Genomic DNA, 17,610 nt, shown 5'->3' on the forward strand with positions numbered 1-17,610 from the left:
TGGAAGGTAACCAGGGGCAGCCCCTCCTGACCACTGAGCACAGTAGGGCCGAAGCACTGAGGAGCCTCAAGGGGCAGGAGGCCAGGCCTGCAGGGAGTGATGTGCATGCTTGCACAGTGAACCTCCCGGCCCTGCCCTGACATCGCCCTCCAGCAGGGTGTGTTCCCACCCAAGGTGAACGTGGCCAGCTCCTGATGCAGAGGGAATGCCCATCAGTGCAGAGAGGCGTCCACTTGTGTCTGCCCGGGGGTAGTCTGCCCTTCACTGATCAAGCGGCAGTTCTGTTGGGTCGGAATTCTCAGACCCAGGAGCAGCTGCAGTTTCTTATTTTGCTTTTCCTACTGCTTTCTCCTTCTCCATCCCCTGACTCCTATCATGAGGGCATCCCTGGCCCCCTGTTAGAGGGAGAGGCCCTCCCAGAGCTTTCCCCCCGTGGCCTGGTGCCACCAGCTCACTGGCTGCTGCTTCCTCCCATGCAGGCCTCGGCGGGGCCATCGGCTACGTGCTGGGTGGGCTGGACTGGACCCAGACCTTCCTGGGCAGCTGGTTTCGGACCCAGAACCAGGTGCTCTTCTTCTTCGCCGCCATCATCTTCACGGTGTCCGTGGCCCTGCACCTGTTCAGCATCGAAGAGGAACAGTACAGCCCACAGCAGGAGCGCAGCACTGAGGAGCCCGGCGCCCTGGACGAGGGCGAGCTGCACAGCATCCCTGCCTTCCCGGACGAGGTGCAGTCGGAGCACGAGCTGGCCCTGGACTACCTGGACGTGGACATGGTGCGCAGCAAGAGTGACTCGGCATTGCATGTGCCGGACTCTGCACTGGACCTGGAGCCCGAGCTGCTCTTCCTGCACGGCATCGAGCCCTCCATCTTCCACGACGCCTCCTACCCTGCCACCCCCAGCAGCACCAGCCAGGAGCTCCCCAAGACCAAGCTGCCCCGCCTGGTCACCTTCCTCAAGGAAGCCGCCAAGGAGGACGAGACTTTGCTGGATAATCACTTGAATGAAGCCAAAGTCCCCAACGGAAGCGGCTCCCCCACAAAGGATGCCCTCGGCGGCTACAGCAGGGTGGACATGAAGCCCTTGGCCACGTCGGGCTCCGTGCGGCGGCGGCGGCATGCGTTCCGCAGGCAGGCCTCCAGCACCTTCTCCTACTACGGCAAGCTGGGGTCCCACTGCTACCGCTACCGGCGAGCCAACGCGGTGGTGCTGATCAAGCCATCGCGCAGCATGAGCGACCTGTATGACATGCAGAAGCGGCAGCGGCAGCGGCACCGGCACCGGAACCAGAGCGGGGCCACCACCTCCAGCGGGGACACCGAGAGTGAGGAGGGGGAGGGCGAGACCACCGTGCGCCTGCTGTGGCTCTCCATGCTGAAGATGCCCAGGGAGCTGATGCGGCTGTGCCTCTGCCACCTCCTCACCTGGTTCTCCGTCATCGCCGAGGCCGTGTTCTACACCGACTTCATGGGCCAGGTCATCTTCGAAGGCGACCCCAAGGTGAGTGCTCAGCCACCGGAGCGGAGCCGCCCTCTCTGCCCACCTGCAGGTCACTGAGAAGCTCACAAGCTCTTCCTTGTGCCCACGCATGTCAGGGAGGCCGCAGGGTGCCTCCTGTGCAGGTGAGGGACCCACGGCCGGCAGCTAGCCCACACTCTCCTCTGGGAACTTGGTGGGGGCCATCCTGGGGTCACGGGGTGGGTTGCAGTGAGGCCCGTGGTGAGCAGTCGTGAATGTTGATTCTGGTGTGAACGGGGTGTCTGTTACTGTGTGTAACAGCAAGTAAGTAAGATAATGGCCTGCTGTCGCCCATGCCAGGCTCCTTGGCGGCTCTTCTGGTCCCTGTGGTAACGGCTGGGTCACACCTGTGGCTGCGTTTGCCAGGAGAACCAAGGTGCCCTCAGCACATGCTCGGGCCTCCTGTCTCCACACGGTCCCTCCGTTCCTGGGTCCAGTCTGAGCTGCTCCATGCAGTGGCTCCGAGGGCTATGGCAGAGGCTGCGGGAGTGTCACTTCTGCAAATCCAGACCAGTCCAGACTGGGGACAGGGGAGCGCACCGAACACTCCGCGTCTCGCTGTGGCGGCAGAGTCACATCACAGACCGTTCGCGGTCGGGGGGGCATGGAAATGCTTCACAGATAGCAACCGACTTGGGGTGGGCTCTCCTCCTGGATGGGACTTGCCCGTCACCGCTCTTAGAATGAGCAGCTGGCCAGCAGTTCCCATGGGAAATACGCTCCTGGGCCTGGAGGGCCTAGCGGATGCCCTCGTCAGCCCGTCTCATTTCCGGAACAGGCCTCCTCGAACTCGACCACCTGGCAAGCCTACAACGCCGGGGTCAAGATGGGCTGCTGGGGCCTGGTCATTTATGCCGCCACTGGTGCTATTTGTTCAGGTAAGAGATCCCCAAGTCAGGTCAGCACTCGCACCCCAGAAAACTCTCAGCGATTAGAAATGCGGACAAGAGAATCCTGCACCTTAGAAGCTGGGGCCATCAGTCACACCCTGATTTCTGGGTCCCTCAGAACAGGACAGTCCCTTGGGGAGAAGCATCGAAATTCCCATTTCCTCATTTTAGGGAAAAAGGCCGCTGTGGGCTGGCACCAGGAGCAGTGTGTTTTGAGACCCCTTTGGGGCCTGTCCTGCTTGTGCGGTCCCATGATGCCATCCCATGTCAATGGCGCCTCCTGACACGCTGTCCCTGGCCCCAGCACAGAGCTGGATGGAGGCCTGGCGATCAGAGCGGTGGTGGAGCAGGGCCCAGGCACGTTTCACCCTGAGGGATGGGGCTGGGGTGGCAGGCTTCCATCCTGCAGCGAGGCTCACCAGGAACCAGGGGTAATTGGGTCAGGGGTCTCTGAGCCGAGTACAAATCGGGCTGGCCCGCCTGGACTCTGAACATGGGAAGGCCAGCTTCATTTCAGCCTCAGCTGCATGTGAGGATGGCCGAAGTAAATGCATCTTGGTCAGTGGCAACCAGCGCAATGGTAAACAGCGTTGCCACTACTTGAACAGAGGAATTCTCAGCAGAGCACTTTCCCAGAGGAGGTGACATCTGAGCCGCCGGGTCAGGAAGGGTGAGGGAAGAACAGAGCGGTGCCCATGAGAAAAAACAGCAAAAATGCGTGTTCCCAAGGCAGGACTGTCCACTGCTGCCCACATCAGGAGAAGAAATAGTCCCAGGTGTACAGCCGGAGAAGGCCCTGAGTGGACCAGATTGGCCTGGCAGGGCAGGAAGGCCCCTGGGAGCTGCAGGAAGGGCCGGGTTATGAGGTCTGGGACAAGGAGGGCCGACTTCTGTCTGTGGTGCTGGAGCCACTGGGCATCCCGGCGGGACCGTGAGCTTACAAGCAGGTGCCGGAGGCCTGTGCTGGCTGTGCCTGCCTGAGCGGGTCTGGGTTCAGCTGGAATGAGTGGAGGTCGGAGGGAATGTGGGGGGTAAGGGAGGGATGGTGGAGGGAGCCTGACAGGAGCCAGCCACCTGCCTACTGTCCCTGTCCCTGTTCCCCTCTCTGCAGCCCTGTTACAGAAGTACTTGGACAACTACGACCTGAGCGTCAGGGTGATCTACGTGCTGGGGACGCTGGGCTTCTCCGTCGGCACAGCCGTGATGGCCATGTTTCCCAACGTCTACGTCGCCATGGTCACCATCAGCACCATGGGCATCGTCTCCATGAGCATCTCCTACTGCCCTTATGCCCTGCTGGGCCAGTACCATGACATCAAGCAGGTGCGTCCCACTGTAGCCGTGAGAGCTGCACTCCAGCCTCCTGAGCGCCTTCCCTCCACACAGAGCAGAGCCCTGCGCTTCATGACACAGATGGCCCTCCTCCCTCTCCGGTTCTGAGATGGCCCCTTCCAAAGCCCACAGAGCCACCACCTGCCCCTGGTTGGTCCCTGGCCACAAAGGGTCTTTTCCTTCAGCCACTCCCACCCCCTAGCACCTCCCAGAGGCTTCTGGAGGCAAAAGCACGTCCCTGCCCCTTCGGTCCCCTCAGGCCCAATCACGTTTCCCCGAGGGGGAAGCTCCAGCCCAGCCTTGTCCACTTGGATGGGAGGAAAACCACCCAGGTATGCCTATACTTCCTGGTAGCCACATTTAGAAAGTGAAAAGGCCAGTGAAAACCATTTTCATAGCATATTTTATCTAACCTGGTGTATCTAAAACATTATTTCAACATGTACTCACGAAGAAAGTCATTGCGATACCTTACACTCTTGCTAATCGTTGAAATTGGGTGTATGTTACATCAGAGCACATCACAGATGAGACAAGCTTTATCTCAAATGCCCAGTAGCCACAGCACAGGCAGACTCTTGCCTCTTTCTGGACTTTATGCAGCTGAAACATCTGGCTTCTTCCTCTGGGATTCACTCACTTGCTTGCTGGCAGCAGCATGGCCAGCCTTTTCATGTCACAGTGTGTGGCCAGATGCACCCTGCTTTGTGGACCTTTGGGTGCTTCCAGGTTGGGGCTGTTGCAGGTAGCACTGGAGGAATGTCCCTTGCCATAAACACCTCCTGTTGTGCCCATGCTCTTGGTTGATAGTCTCCTTGGAGAAGATGTGGTGTGTGTGGTTTGAGGTAGGGATTCAAGACTTTTATTTTTTCCCCTACATATGGGTGTCTGCCCAGGTCATGACCCAGCGCTGTTCCCTGGCCCTCTGTGCAGTGCCATCTTTGCCATAAATTGGGCTTCCATGTAAGCGTGTGTTTCCGCTTTCTTCTCTTCCGCTAGTATGTTTGTTCTTGGACAAATGTCAACTGTCTCAAACTAGTTTTATAATAAGTCCTGAACACTGGTAGTAGAAATCCCTCAACTTTGTTCTTCAAGATCGTCTTGGGTATTCTTAACCATTTATTTGTCATCTAAATGTTAGGCTCAGCTTATGGGCTTTTAAAATTAGAAACACATTATATGGGTCAATTTGGGAGAGTGAATGACTTTGTAGTATGGAACTTCCTAAGTGTGACATACCCTTCTATTATTAATCCTCAGTGCATCTGGAGATTCTTTGGGCCATCTACGTACACAGCCACATCATCTGTGTCTAATGAGCGCTGTTTTCTCCTTCCTGATCCTTCATACCTGTTATTTATTTTCCTTGCCTTCTTGGAATGGCAGGAACCTCCAATACTAAATACATAGAAGTGGTGTTTGCTCTTTCAAACCCAACAGGGGAATATTTAATATCTTACTAGGAAGTATGATGCTTTTTTTTTTTGTTTTTTTTGAGATGGAGTCTTGCTCTGTTGCCCAGGCTGGAGTGCAGTGGTGTGCTCTCGGCTCACTGCAACCTCCACCTCCCAGCTACTCAGCCTCCTGAGTAGCTGGAATTACAGGCGCCTGCCACTACACCTGGCTAATTTTTGTATTTTTAGTAGAGATGAGTTTTCACCATGTTGGCCAGGCTGGTCTCGAACTCCAGACCTCAGGTGATCCACCCATCTCGGCCTCCCAAAGTGTTGGGATTACAGGTGGAAGCCACTGTGCCCAGCCTAGAAGTATGATGCTTTATTTGTGTTTTTTTGAGAATGCGTCCATTTCATCTGCACTTTCAGAATTATTAGCATTAAATTGTTTTCTTATGATCTAATGTGATGGAACCTATAGTGATAACACCTTTTTCCTCCTCTATTAGTTATCTGAGACTTTATTGATTTTATCTGTGTTTCAAAGAACCTTTGGTGTCTCAGTCCTCCCTGCCGCGTGTCCATGTGCTTGTGCGTTCATTGCCACCCTTTGCTGTCTCCTGCCTTCCGTTATGTCTTGGTTTAATTTGCTGTTGCTCATTTCTTACTCTGATTTCCAGCCTAATATTTGCATTTAAGGTCAGTTTTCCTCTACACACACCTTTAGCTGCACCGTGCAGGTTTTAATGTTGTGTTTACTTTTAAAAGACTTTTATAATTTTCATTGTGATTTCTATTTTGAACCATGAATTATTTAGAAGGACATAGATGGATTTCTGACATTTGGGCTTTTTCCAGTTGTCATGTTGTTACTGATTTCCGGTGTGATTCCTTAATGGCTAGAGAACATACGCCATGTGACTGCAGCCTTACAGTTAGCTGGGGCTTCCTTTGCGGCCCAGCACATCACGCATGTCGGTAAATGTTCCATGTGCGCCTGGAAAGAATGTGGGTCCTGCATCTAGTGCCCCGTCTCTGTCAGTGAGGTCAACCTTGACATTGCTTAGCTCTTCTCTCCTCTTATTGCTTTTGTCTGTTTTATGAAAGGTATATTACAGTCTCTCACTGTGATTATGGTACACACATTCAGAGCTGCTTTAAAAGTTGTTTTAGCTTCTTAATGGACTGACCTTTTTTTCCCACTATCTCTAGGAAAAAGCCTCTGCGGAGATGCTGTCTAATAGTAGTAATAGATGTACGGCAGCTTTCTTTTGTATGTTTGTGCAAGAAACACAAGTGAAACTGCTCAATCTTTCCGTGGGTCCGGCCTCTTTGTTGCACGTGGCCACCTGCAGTTATACTTTGGGAGGCATCAACCTGGGCTCACAGGACCCCTCTCCCCTCAGCCCCTGCTGGAGACCACCAGGGTGAGGGGGAGCCTGCCTGGTGGAGCGTGGCCCTGCCACCTCTCCTTGAGACTCGAGGCCAGGTTCCTGGGAAGCCCACGTCCCGATTGGATTGACAGAGTTGCTTCCACGCCTGCCCTCTCCTTGAGCTAGAACTTCCCACCTCTCCCGCCTGCAGTGCTGGGCAGGAGTTGGGGGCTGAGGGTGCTCAGGCAGGAGTGGTTGCCAAGAGACTCGGTGGAAGACAGGTCGTGTTTCCAGGCTTCTGGGTTAATATTCACAGTTTTGAAGTGCTGGTGGCGGCTGCCTTCTCCAGCCACTCACCGCCTTGTTTCCTCTCTTGCAGTATGTCCACCACAGCCCCGGGAACTCCAAGCGAGGGTTTGGCATAGATTGCGCCATCCTGTCCTGCCAAGTGTACATCTCACAGATCCTGGTGGCCTCCGCTCTCGGGGGCGTGGTCGACGCAGTGGGGACTGTCCGCGTCATCCCCATGGTGGCCTCTGTGGGCTCTTTCCTGGGCTTCCTGACGGCCACATTCCTGGTGATCTATCCTGACGTGTCAGAGGAGGCCAAGGAGGAGCAGAAAGGCCTGTCTTCCCAGCTGGCCAGCGAAGGCGGGGCCGGTGGGAGCAGCGAAAAGCCCACCGCGCTAAAGCTCACGCGGAAGGAGGGCCTGCAGGGACTGGTGGAGACGGAGTCCGTGGTCTGAGCCACACTCCCGTTTACACACATTCCACCGGGCGGGCGGGCGGGCGGGTGGTGTGGCCAGGCCACAGGCGGGAGCAGAGACACCGCGGAACCCTGCAGCTGCTGTGGCAGACCCGGCAGTGCGGGCCAGAGCCCCTCCGCCCCCATAGCCACGATTCAGCAGTCGTAGCGTAGGTTTGAGCTACTAGGCAAAAATACCACACTAACCACTTTTTCGATAATTAAAAAAATCATTTGAAATATTTTTTTTAATTGAAAAAGATCTTTTAATTTCAGCTCTTTTATTCTGCAGGTATATTATTCTGCATGTTTTAAAATTATATAAAACATTTATAGAGACAAGCAATTTAGAAAAAATAAGATTTTGCATTTCTAAAATTATAATTGAAAACAAAATCTGACATTCTCTGCTACGTCTTATCTGAATGGTTCAGATAATGGTAGTGTAGCCAGTGACTAAAGTATTTTTACCAAATTTCCTCTCTGTAGACGCCTGCAGGTATTGACGTCTGTCAGGTCTCGTCGCGTTGGCTGGTGCCGCAGCTGTGGAGAGTCTTTTTCTTTATGATTATTTTAGAAAAAAAATTTTCTTTTCCGCAATGTGGTTTTCTTAGAAGAACAGCATGTCTTTTCCTCAGCGAGTTTGGCACATTGTGCCCAGGGCAGCCCTGTCCTTGGGCAGCGGCCGCACACCAAAGCTGGGAGGAGGCTGGTCCGGGAGGCCTGGGCAGAAGACAGTGATTCGCAGGGGCGGCTCCCAGACACCGTGCCCAGGGATGGGATGGGCACCACCTGGGGGCGGAGCGTGAGCCCCAGACGGGCTCCTGCGTGTGCGCGCGAGTGTCTGCGCCCAGCCACGGGACGCCGCTGGTCCCGTCTGAAGGACTCTCTTAGGAGGCCAGGTTGCCCCTCCAGACCCCTCCCAACATCGGGGAAGGAAACGTTGACTTTCACTGCACTTTGATGCGTCTCTAAACCATTTGCTGGCGATTCCTGAGAGCAGAGCTCCCGGTGGGCCCTGCCTCCCCCGCCGCAAGGCTACCTCGGGCGTGTGGATGTGCGAGGGCCTCCCCGCTTGTGAAGGGGACATGCGTGCTGGAACCTGTCAGAACTCCATGCCTTCCTCGCCTGCTCACCTGTTCGACGCTGGAATCAGGACAGGTGCAAAGGGAAGCGTACGTCTGGGACAGCGAAGGCCCGTGTCACTGGAGGGTTCCGCACAGTCGTTCTGGTTTCAGCAAATAAGCAAAACTCGGGCAAGTACTGCAGCTATTTGGAAATGTTTTCCAAACCACAGTCTCTTTAGAACTAAGCCGTTGCTGCTCTTCTGATTTGAAGCGGTCAGTGTAAGCTTACTGAGATCAGGAGACGGAGGCCCCGCACATCATACGGATCAAGTCAGACAATTGTAATACTTTTGCTGCCTCAAGTTGTTTTTTAAATAAAGTACTTTGAAATGCATGAGAATCATGCTGCAACATAATCATTCTAGAGCAAATATATATATACACACACACATATATATATATATTTCAAGATGAAGCTAAAGCAGTTTTGGAATAAATTACTTGAATTTTCTGTGTATTTAGAGGAACGACTGTTTAATGTACTTGATGGGCCTCTGGTCTTGCCATGTCTCCTGCCGCTGGTGGCACTTTGTAGATTGTGTGTTTGTGTCCGGGTGGCAGTTGGGTGCCTGCTCACGCGTGGTGTGTCCGCCAGGCCACGGTGTCCCAGGATCGCAGAGGACTGACTTCAAGAACATTTTCTGTATGTGTGGAAACTTGAGAATGGCCTTGTGAATCTCATGCTTGGACAGGGTGAGTCCGACTACTGAAAGTGCTGCCAGCTTTGCTGCGAGCCCTCCGGCCAGCGGGAGCCCCGTGGACTGGGCACTCTGGCCCTTCTTCTCTGGGGGACGGCACCCCTGGCTTCCTCACCTCGGCCGGGCATCTGTGGCAGCTCACTCTATGCAACTTGATCCTCTAGTGGCTTTAAGACTGTAGGTCCCCTCTCTGAGACCTGGCTGTGCTTGTCAGGACCTCGAGGCGCAGCCCCCGTCATAGCTGGTTTCTCCAGCTTCTCATCCGGACAACTGTAAAACAGATGGCGGCAAGAGAGCAGCAGACATGGGGTGGCAGCGGCCTGACCCGAGTCAAGATCCGACCCAAACCACACCAAACATGGGTTCGGCTGGGGGCCGCCCCTTGCCCAAGGCTTCCCACCCTCATCTGAAGGTCCAGGGACCGGATCCAGGGCTCACCAAAGCCGATTCCTCACCAGCTGGGAGCGCAGAAATCTCAGGGCCTGGCTGCGACTTGAGTTTGAGGAGGAAGAGGGGCCTCGCAACCCCCGTCTGAACAGTGTGTGAACCCTTGAGATCCCAGCCTCGACTAATCTGAAGTAAGGATAACAAAGACCATTCAGTGCCCTGCGCATGACCTTGCCACAGTCGCTGTCAGAGTATGAACGCGCCGGAAGCCAGGGCCAGCCAGGGACAGGCGTGACTGTCAGGTGCTCCTCGGTGACAGGAGTCAGTGGCCGCACACTTTGTAGACTCGTCAAGTTATCAGCCCTTCAGGTGTTTGCAAGCAAAGCCCTTCTTAGTGTGCAGGTCAGTGTGCGGACCCCAAATGTGGGCACCGCGGGGGCTGGGGTCCGGGGTCAGTAGAGTCGGTTTCTGGAGCTGCCTTCCTGGGAGGCAGGCACGGGTGACCAGGGCCCTCGCAGTGCGTGTGGGCCCGGCCTGGTCACAGCGAGGACCAGATCGCCGCATCCTTTAGCCTCAACCCCTCCCTTGCACTGAGATTATTTCCAGATTGCACTCTCTTGAACCTGTCCGTGTCGTCACCTTGTGTCTTAAGGGAAGCCGAGAAGGGCAGGCGGGCCGGCTGTCTTGTCTGCAACACGCCATTGTGCCCGCAGCTTGTGTTGGTCAGGCTGCCGCTCAGGTGTCTGTGGCTTCTAACCTTGTACCTCAGATAGATGCAGTACCAAGGCGGGGCTGGGGACACTGGTCAATGTCAAAGGGGAGGTGCTCTGGCTGGCAGCCTTGCCCCAGAGGAAGAGGAGGCCGTGCAGGTGCCCCTTGGGGAAGGTGGCCAGCTATCCAGTGCTGAGGACGCAGCTGGAGTATGGCTCATGGCACCCTTGGGGTTTGGGCTGTGCAGGCTGGTGTCCCAGGTGCCTCTGCGCGCTGGCTGGAGTGTCAGGCAGGGTGTTGGTGCGTCGAGTCTTGTGTGATGCGCACAGACCGGTTACCAAACTAGGAGAACGTTGATCTCGTTTGTGGTGGTTTTGTTCCCTATACAAGTCAGCTAAGTAAAAAATCTTTTAACGAGCTTCCCCTTAACACACGGCAGAAGTTTCCAGGTGCCGGAATGCGAGCTGGTGGGAAGGGGCAGAGGCTGTGAGCTCCCAGCTGGGCCGGTCTTCCTGTGACCCCTTTCCCAGGTCTGTCGACAGACTGGCATCATGACGTTCCTGGCGGCTGAAGAGCTAGCTTTGGAGTGTTGTTTTTCTCACTCCCAGGCAGGCGTCTTAGCTGGAATCATCCGACCTGCCACTGAACATGCCAGCGCCGTGTGCTGTCTCTTGGATACCTGTCCTTGAAAACTTCAGGCCCCTGGGAGAAGCACTCCCTCCAGTCCTGTCCCCTGGGGGGAGGTAGGGCCGCTGAGCCCTCCTCAGATGGTTAGTGGCTTCCAGCAGCTCTCAGGAGTGTTTCCTGAAGACCCCAGGTGTGGAGGACTTGGTCTGTGACCATCTAGAACCCCAGAGCTGAACAGGAAGCCGTCCTTGCAGCAACAAGAGGGGTGGAAGGGGTGCTGCGGGCTGCCCTCGGCTCTCCCACCTCTGGGGCGGTGATGTTCAGGTGATAAGTTTGAAAAATACTCAAAGATACCAACTCTTCCTTTCTATGGCTAATGGTTTGTGCAGCCACCAGCGATGGCGGCCCCTATTAGAGACCCAGTTTGTAAAACACCAAATACTGCTGCTGTCCACACTAGACATTAACCGAAAAGATGGACACCTTTTCCCACGCTGTTTCGCTTCTGCCTCAACTTTGGTCCAGCTTTAGCCACCACACAGCGTGCGAGGGACTGCTGCTGCGGAATCGGCCTCATCTGTCCCTCCGCCTCCCACCAGCACATGCCGCTTCTGAGAGACACCAGCTCCCTGCCTCCAAGCCTGCTACCACAGGCCTGTCGTGAGGGACCCCCGCTTCCGAGAGCTCCTGGGGGGGGTTCTGCCCTTCACCGCCTGGGAGAGGTGTCAGTTCAGTTCCGGGTTGAAGAGGCCCGTGCACACAGCATGTTGGGGACCCAGCCTAAAGTTCTTGTCACCTCCTCATGCAAAGCCAGCCATCACTCTCCGGCCAGATCCCCCAAACCTCAAGGTGGCCCCTTGACCAGCCCCTCCTTGGGGCCTCCAGGAGGACTGAGCACCCCTCCCAGCGGCATCCCCTTGCCCTCCACAGGGCTGCCAGGGGCACGTCGCAGGGGCACCGTGGACTGAAACCAGCCCCTGGTGACAGAACGACCCGTTTGTTGGAAATGCCTCGTTGCCAGAGGAACTCCCCAGGCATCTCGGAATGAAACTATTTAGTTCCATTGTGAACTGGCCACAGGACAGCTTTTTATCAACTTATTAAGTTGGAGCACTATAATAGCTCTTGCTGATTTAGCAATGGTATAAGTGTGTGTTAAACACATAATGTTACATTTTATGAGGAGGTCGTAAGGAAGGGTCGTATCACTCGACTCTTTTCTATTAGTTGGGTGACAGTGGCCTCATGTTTGTGTCTGTGTGTACACAGAGCCCTTGGGTTCTGCTCTGTTTCTTTGCCAGGTGAATGTTTGTGGCATGCGCTGCTGTCCACGCCCCTCTGTCCTGCACAGGGTTCAGCTGTGCAGTGCCCTGATTTCTTCCATGCACAGAGAACCTCCTTGCGTCTGTTTCTCTGTTCCTCTGTGGCTGACTCAATAAACTTTTTCCCTCTGACATGATGATGTGGGTGTGTCTGTCACTTCCCTATGGTCTCCTGCCTTCTGTCTTCCTGGAGCCTAGTGGGTCTAGTAGGCTGAGGCCTGCAGAGAGGAGCCGGGCCCAAGTATGACAGCATTTGTTCCCCAGAGACCCCGTCAGCTCACAAACCTGGGGCCTGTCCCTGCAACCCGCGCACAGGCCCCCTCAGCCGTAGCCCCTCCATGGGTGCTCCTTGTGCCTGGAGGTGTGAGGGGTCTTGGCTCAGGCAGGGTTGAGGCCTAGGCCTTCTGCAGGCCTGTTCTGGTGGAGTCAGGGTGGGGCCCGCAGTCTACCTCTGCTGAAGGGTTCCTGACTGTCTCTGAAGCCAGTGTCCTAAGGAGGCAGCCTGTTTGCTGTTGCTGCCAGCAGGAGTGGCCATGCTGGGCTGAGGACGGGGCGCCCGGTGTGTGCGTCTGGCTTTGGCACCCCAGGGGACATAACAGGGTCCTGGGGCGGCCGGAAGAGCGCTCCATTGACCTTCCTACAGGCAGAGTGAGTCATCTCTGTCCTCTGGCACCTCACTGAGGGTTGTGGCTGGCAGTTGGCAGTGAAGGAAATGAAAGGGAGGGGACTTGCCCCAGGTTACCCGGCAGCTGGGGTTTGAATCCGGAAGCGAGTTTTCTTCAATGGCTCTTCTGATTTGTGGGGCATGGAAGGGGTCCCAGCAGGGCGGGGGTGTGGGGTAGAAGGGATCTGCTTAGGCTAGGGAGAAAGGGAGGAGGGACTTTGATAGTTGGGGGGTGTCACCCCAGGGCTCCTGGATGGGACCTGTGCAGTTGGGGGCCCACGGAAGCCAGGAGCCTCCGGACCTGGGGACAAGTCCCAACTGGGCCAGTCTGGCGCTGTTACCTGGGTGCCCTGCTGCAAAACGCAGGCTGATCGCCCTGTCGTGGGGACTAAAGGGATGGCCGCCGTCCTTCGGCCAGATGGGAGTGGGGCGGAGAGCCAAGGCCGCCCAGACTCCGCAGCCAAGACCCCATTTGCCCTCTGGGACTCCGCTTGCCCTCTGGGACTTTGCCCGGGACCCTGCCAGACGCCTTGGCTGATGACAGCCCACGGCGTCCCCCGTCGTCCTCCCGGTAAGCGCAGCCCCGCCCTATCCCGCCCCGCCGTCCCTGGCAGGGAGGGGCCGCGGGAGCCTCCGCCCACCATGGCACGCCCCGCGCCCCCAGAAGTGGGGCTGGGCTTTGGGAACACAGGTGGAGGCTCACGGCCGCGGAGGGCGGCAGGACCCAAAATCCAGGCGCTTCTCTCCCAGGTGGAGGAGGCAGCCAGCGAGAACAGCTTCCTGCAGGGGACGCCCGGCCACCGCACCACTGTGGCCACGGAGACGCTCCCCGCCGGGGCGGGCCTGGAGCAGTGGGAGCCCGAGACACCGGGAGCCCTGCACCCCTGTGGCCGCCCGGGGCCCAGTGCCTGTGGGCAGGGAGGTGGAATAGGCACCCCACGAGGACCCCCGCCCCCGGGTCGTGGGCGGCCATGACGGCGGGGCAGGGGCGAGGGGCGTGTGTTTCTCCGCCCCCCTAGCTGCCTCACCCGGCGCGGGTGCCTGGCCCGCCTGAGCGAGCACCAGACCTGCACCCCGCCAACGCGCCCCCGAGCGACCAGGCTAGGAGCGGACGCCGGGCACTGCGCCCCTTTCCTGGCCTTTCCCCAGGATGCTCACCAAGGATGACCCCTGTGTGCCCAACGGCCATCACAGGGCAAGAAGAAGTCGCCAAGACAGAGAATCGGTGCCCCAGGCCTCCCAACCCGCAGTCTTTTTGTGTGTGTATGTTTGTTTGTTTGTTTGTTTTTGAGACGGTGTCTCACTTTGTCACCCAGGCTGGAGCGCAATGGTACAATCTCAGGTGACTGCAACCTCCGCTTCCCAGGTTCAAGCGATTCTCCCGCCTCAGCCTCCCAAGTAGCTGGGATTACTGGCTCCTGCACCCGGCTAATTTTTGTACGTTTAGTAGAGATGGGGTTTCACTATTTTGGCCAGGCTGGGCTCGAACTCCTGACCTCAAATGATCAGCTTGCCTCAACACTTGGTCTCCCAAAGTGCTGGGATTACAGGCATCTTTGTCTCCACACTACTGTTAATTTTTTTTTTTTAATGAAATTTGGACCACTATGCAGAGTTTTGCAATCTACATTTTTTATTGTTTAGCAAAATATCTTAAACTTTCCTTGTTCCTGCATGTAGACCAACTGCATTCTTTAATAGCTGTTAGCATTCTAGGGTATGACTTTTCTTTTTTCTTTTTTTTTCTTTGAGACAGGGTCTCCCTCTGTTACCCAGGCTGGAGTGCCTAAGCTTGATCATGGCTCACTGAAGCATCCTGGGCTCTGGCCATCTTCCTGCCTCAGCCTCCTGAGTAGCTGGGACTGAAGGTGCACACCACCATGCCCTGCTTTTTTTTTTTTTTTTTTTTTTTTTTTTTTTTTGTAGAAATAGGGTTTCCCTATGTTGCCTGGGCTGGTCTTGAACTCCTGGGCTCAAGCAGTCCTCCTGCCTTGCTCAGCCTCCCAAAGTTCTGGGATTACAGGTATGAGCCATTTGTTTGCCCATTTTTAAATTGAGCTGTTCATCTTGTTATTGATTTGTAAAAACTCTTTATATATTTTGGATAAAAATTATTTGTCAGATACAGTATTGCAAATATTTTCTTTTTTCCTTAATGATATATTTTGATAAAGTCTAATTTATCAATTTTTTCTTTAGTGTTTAGCTTTTTTTGTGTGTGCTTTCTAGAAAAATCTTTGCACCAAGGTGGCAAGGATATGCTTGTTTCTAGAGCTTCTAGCTTTACAGTTAGGTCAGTGAGCCACCTTGAGTTAAATTATGTGTAGTGAGATAAGTGTTGAGCTGCTTCCCTTTTCCATACATTTATCCAGTCGTTGCAGCACCATTTGCTGAGCAGACTTTCGTTACTGAATTGTCTTGGATAATTTTTGTTTTGTACAGTCAGCTGACTTTATGCTTGTGCATCTAGACCCTACATTTTGTTCCATTGGTTTAATTATCTATATTTATGTCAAATCCTACCCTATTTTAATTACTATAGCTTTTTGGTAAAGCATAAAGGTATACCAGGCTTCTAGCTTGAGCCATCCCACCTGGCTTGATCTTCTTTTTGAAGGTTATCTTAAATATTCTACTTTGCATTTCCATATATATTATAATCAAATTCGCAACTTCTTTTTTAAAAATTATGTTACCATTTTGATTGGGATTAAATTGAATCTATCAGGTCAATTTGAAGATAACTAACATCTTTAAAATATTTAATCTCCCAGTCCATGAAAATGGTGTATCTTTTATTTTGGTCTTTAACATTTTCTCTGAGCAATGTTTTTGAGTTTTCAGTCTTTTATATCATTCATTAAATTTATTTCTACTGAATGTGTTCTTTTATGTTACTGTATTTTAAAAGTTTACAAGTTGTTTTCTGTTAGAATATAGTAATGCAATGATTGTATATTGACCTTGTATCCAGTACCTTATAGAAAAAAACTAGAAAAATATTCTAGTTTTTAAAATAGATTCTTTAGGATTTATATAAATGGTCTTGCTGTCTTCTAATAAAGACGGCTTTGCCTCTTCCAGTACAATTATCTTTTTTTTGCCCCTCATGTTCTGCTGAACCAGTACAATCTTTATGCCTTTTTTTCCCCCTATTGCCCTGGCTAGTATCTCTAGTACAATGTTAATAGTAAGGGAGAAAGTGAATATCCCTGCCTTGTTCCCATTCTTAGGGGGAAGGCAATTAGTCTTTCACCATTAAGTATGATGCTTGTTGTAGGTTTCTTGTAAATGCCCTTTATCAATTTGAGGAAGTTCCTTTTTTCTGCATCTATCGAGATGATCGTTGCTCTTCTCCATTGTTCTACTGATATGTTAAGTTACATTGACTGAATTTTGAATGTTAAATTCACCTTGCATTTTGCAACCCCACTTGGTCATGATATATTAACCTTTAAAAATATTGCTGGATTTGATCTGCTAATATTTTGTTTAAGAAAGTTGCATCTGTGGTTTGGTTTGGTTTTGTTTTGTTTTTGAGACAGAGTTTCACTCTTGTTGCCCACGCTGGAGTGCAATGGCACAATCTTAGCTCACTGCAACCTTTGCCTCCCAGGTTCAAGCAGTTCTCCTGCCTCAGCCTCCCGACTAGCTGGGATTACAGGCATGCACCACCATGCCCAGCTAATTTTTTTTGTATTTTTAGTAGAGATGGGGCTTCTCCATGTTGGTCAGGCTAGTCTCAAACTCCTAACCTCAGGTGATCTGCCCACCTTGGCCTCCCAAAGTGCTGGGATTACAGGCGTGAGCCACCGTGTCCGGCCCTTTTGTTGTTGTTGTTTAATTGAAGTTTTTGAGGAACAGGTGGTGGTTGGTTACATGGATAAGTTCCTTGGCGGTGATTTGAGATTTTTGTGTACCATCACCTGAGCAGTGTACACTGTACCCAATGTGTAATCTTTCATCCCTTGCCCCTGTCTCACCATTCCCCTCTGAGTCCCTAAAGTCCATTGTATCATTCTCATGCCTTTGCATCCTCATAGCTTAGCTCCCACATATCAGTGAGAACATATGATGTTCTCCATTCTTAGAATAATGGTCTCTAATTCTATCCAGGTTGCTGTGGATACCATTACTTCATTCCTTTTTATGGCTGAGTAGTATTCCATGATGTAAATACACCACATTTTCTTTATCCACTCGCTGATTGATGGGCATTTGGGCTAGTTCCATATTTTTGCAATTGCGAATTGTGCCGCTATAAATATGCACATACAAGTGACTTTTTCATATCATGACTTATTTTCCTCTGGGTAGATACCCAAGGAATTTTGCATCTATATTTCTGATGGAAATTGATCTATAATTTTACTTTCCTTTAAGATCTTTGTCAACTATAGGTTCATGCTGGTCTCCTAACATGAGTTTGGAAGGGTTCTCTCCTCTTCTATTCTTCTGAAAGGGTTTCTGTAAATTCTATTATACCATACTTAAGGGTTTATTAGAATTAACTAGTGAAAGCAATTGAGCCTAGAGAGCTCGTCTTTCTGGGAGATGTCTTCTTTCTGGGAGATTTTTGACTACAAACCAATTGCCTTTATAGACGTAAGACTCCTCAGATTTTATTCCTCTTTGTGTTGGTTTCATGAAGTTATTTTTAAGAAATTTGCATATTTTATCTAAACTAGTTATTCATAATATCTTTGTGACGTATGTAAGATTTGCATCCCATTTCATTCCTGATATTGGAGTGAAATTCGTGCATGGGTGTGTTTTTCTTGATCAGCCTTGATAGGGGTTATCAATTAGAGAACCAACTTTT

General features: G+C 52.7%; 1 protein-coding gene across 4 annotated transcripts in view; it reads left to right on the forward strand.

The window, feature by feature from the left end:
• LOC105488395 (solute carrier family 45 member 4) overlaps positions 1 to 7,933 on the forward strand; it is a 95,487-nt gene extending 87,554 nt beyond the window's left edge. For all 4 annotated transcript variants that reach the window (XM_071067721.1, XM_011752385.3, XM_011752386.3 and 1 more), the window contains 4 exons: positions 480 to 1,501; positions 2,298 to 2,397; positions 3,521 to 3,732; positions 6,888 to 7,933. In XM_071067721.1, the coding sequence (XP_070923822.1) occupies positions 480 to 1,501; positions 2,298 to 2,397; positions 3,521 to 3,732; positions 6,888 to 7,253 (1,700 nt within the window). In that variant the 3' untranslated portion in view covers positions 7,254 to 7,933. The remainder of the gene's footprint in view (positions 1 to 479; positions 1,502 to 2,297; positions 2,398 to 3,520; positions 3,733 to 6,887) is intronic.
• The last annotated feature ends 9,677 nt before the right edge of the window (positions 7,934 to 17,610 follow it).

Source organism: Macaca nemestrina, chromosome 8 (genome assembly GCF_043159975.1).
Source record: "Macaca nemestrina isolate mMacNem1 chromosome 8, mMacNem.hap1, whole genome shotgun sequence".
NCBI classification, from domain to species: Eukaryota; Metazoa; Chordata; class Mammalia; order Primates; family Cercopithecidae; genus Macaca; species Macaca nemestrina.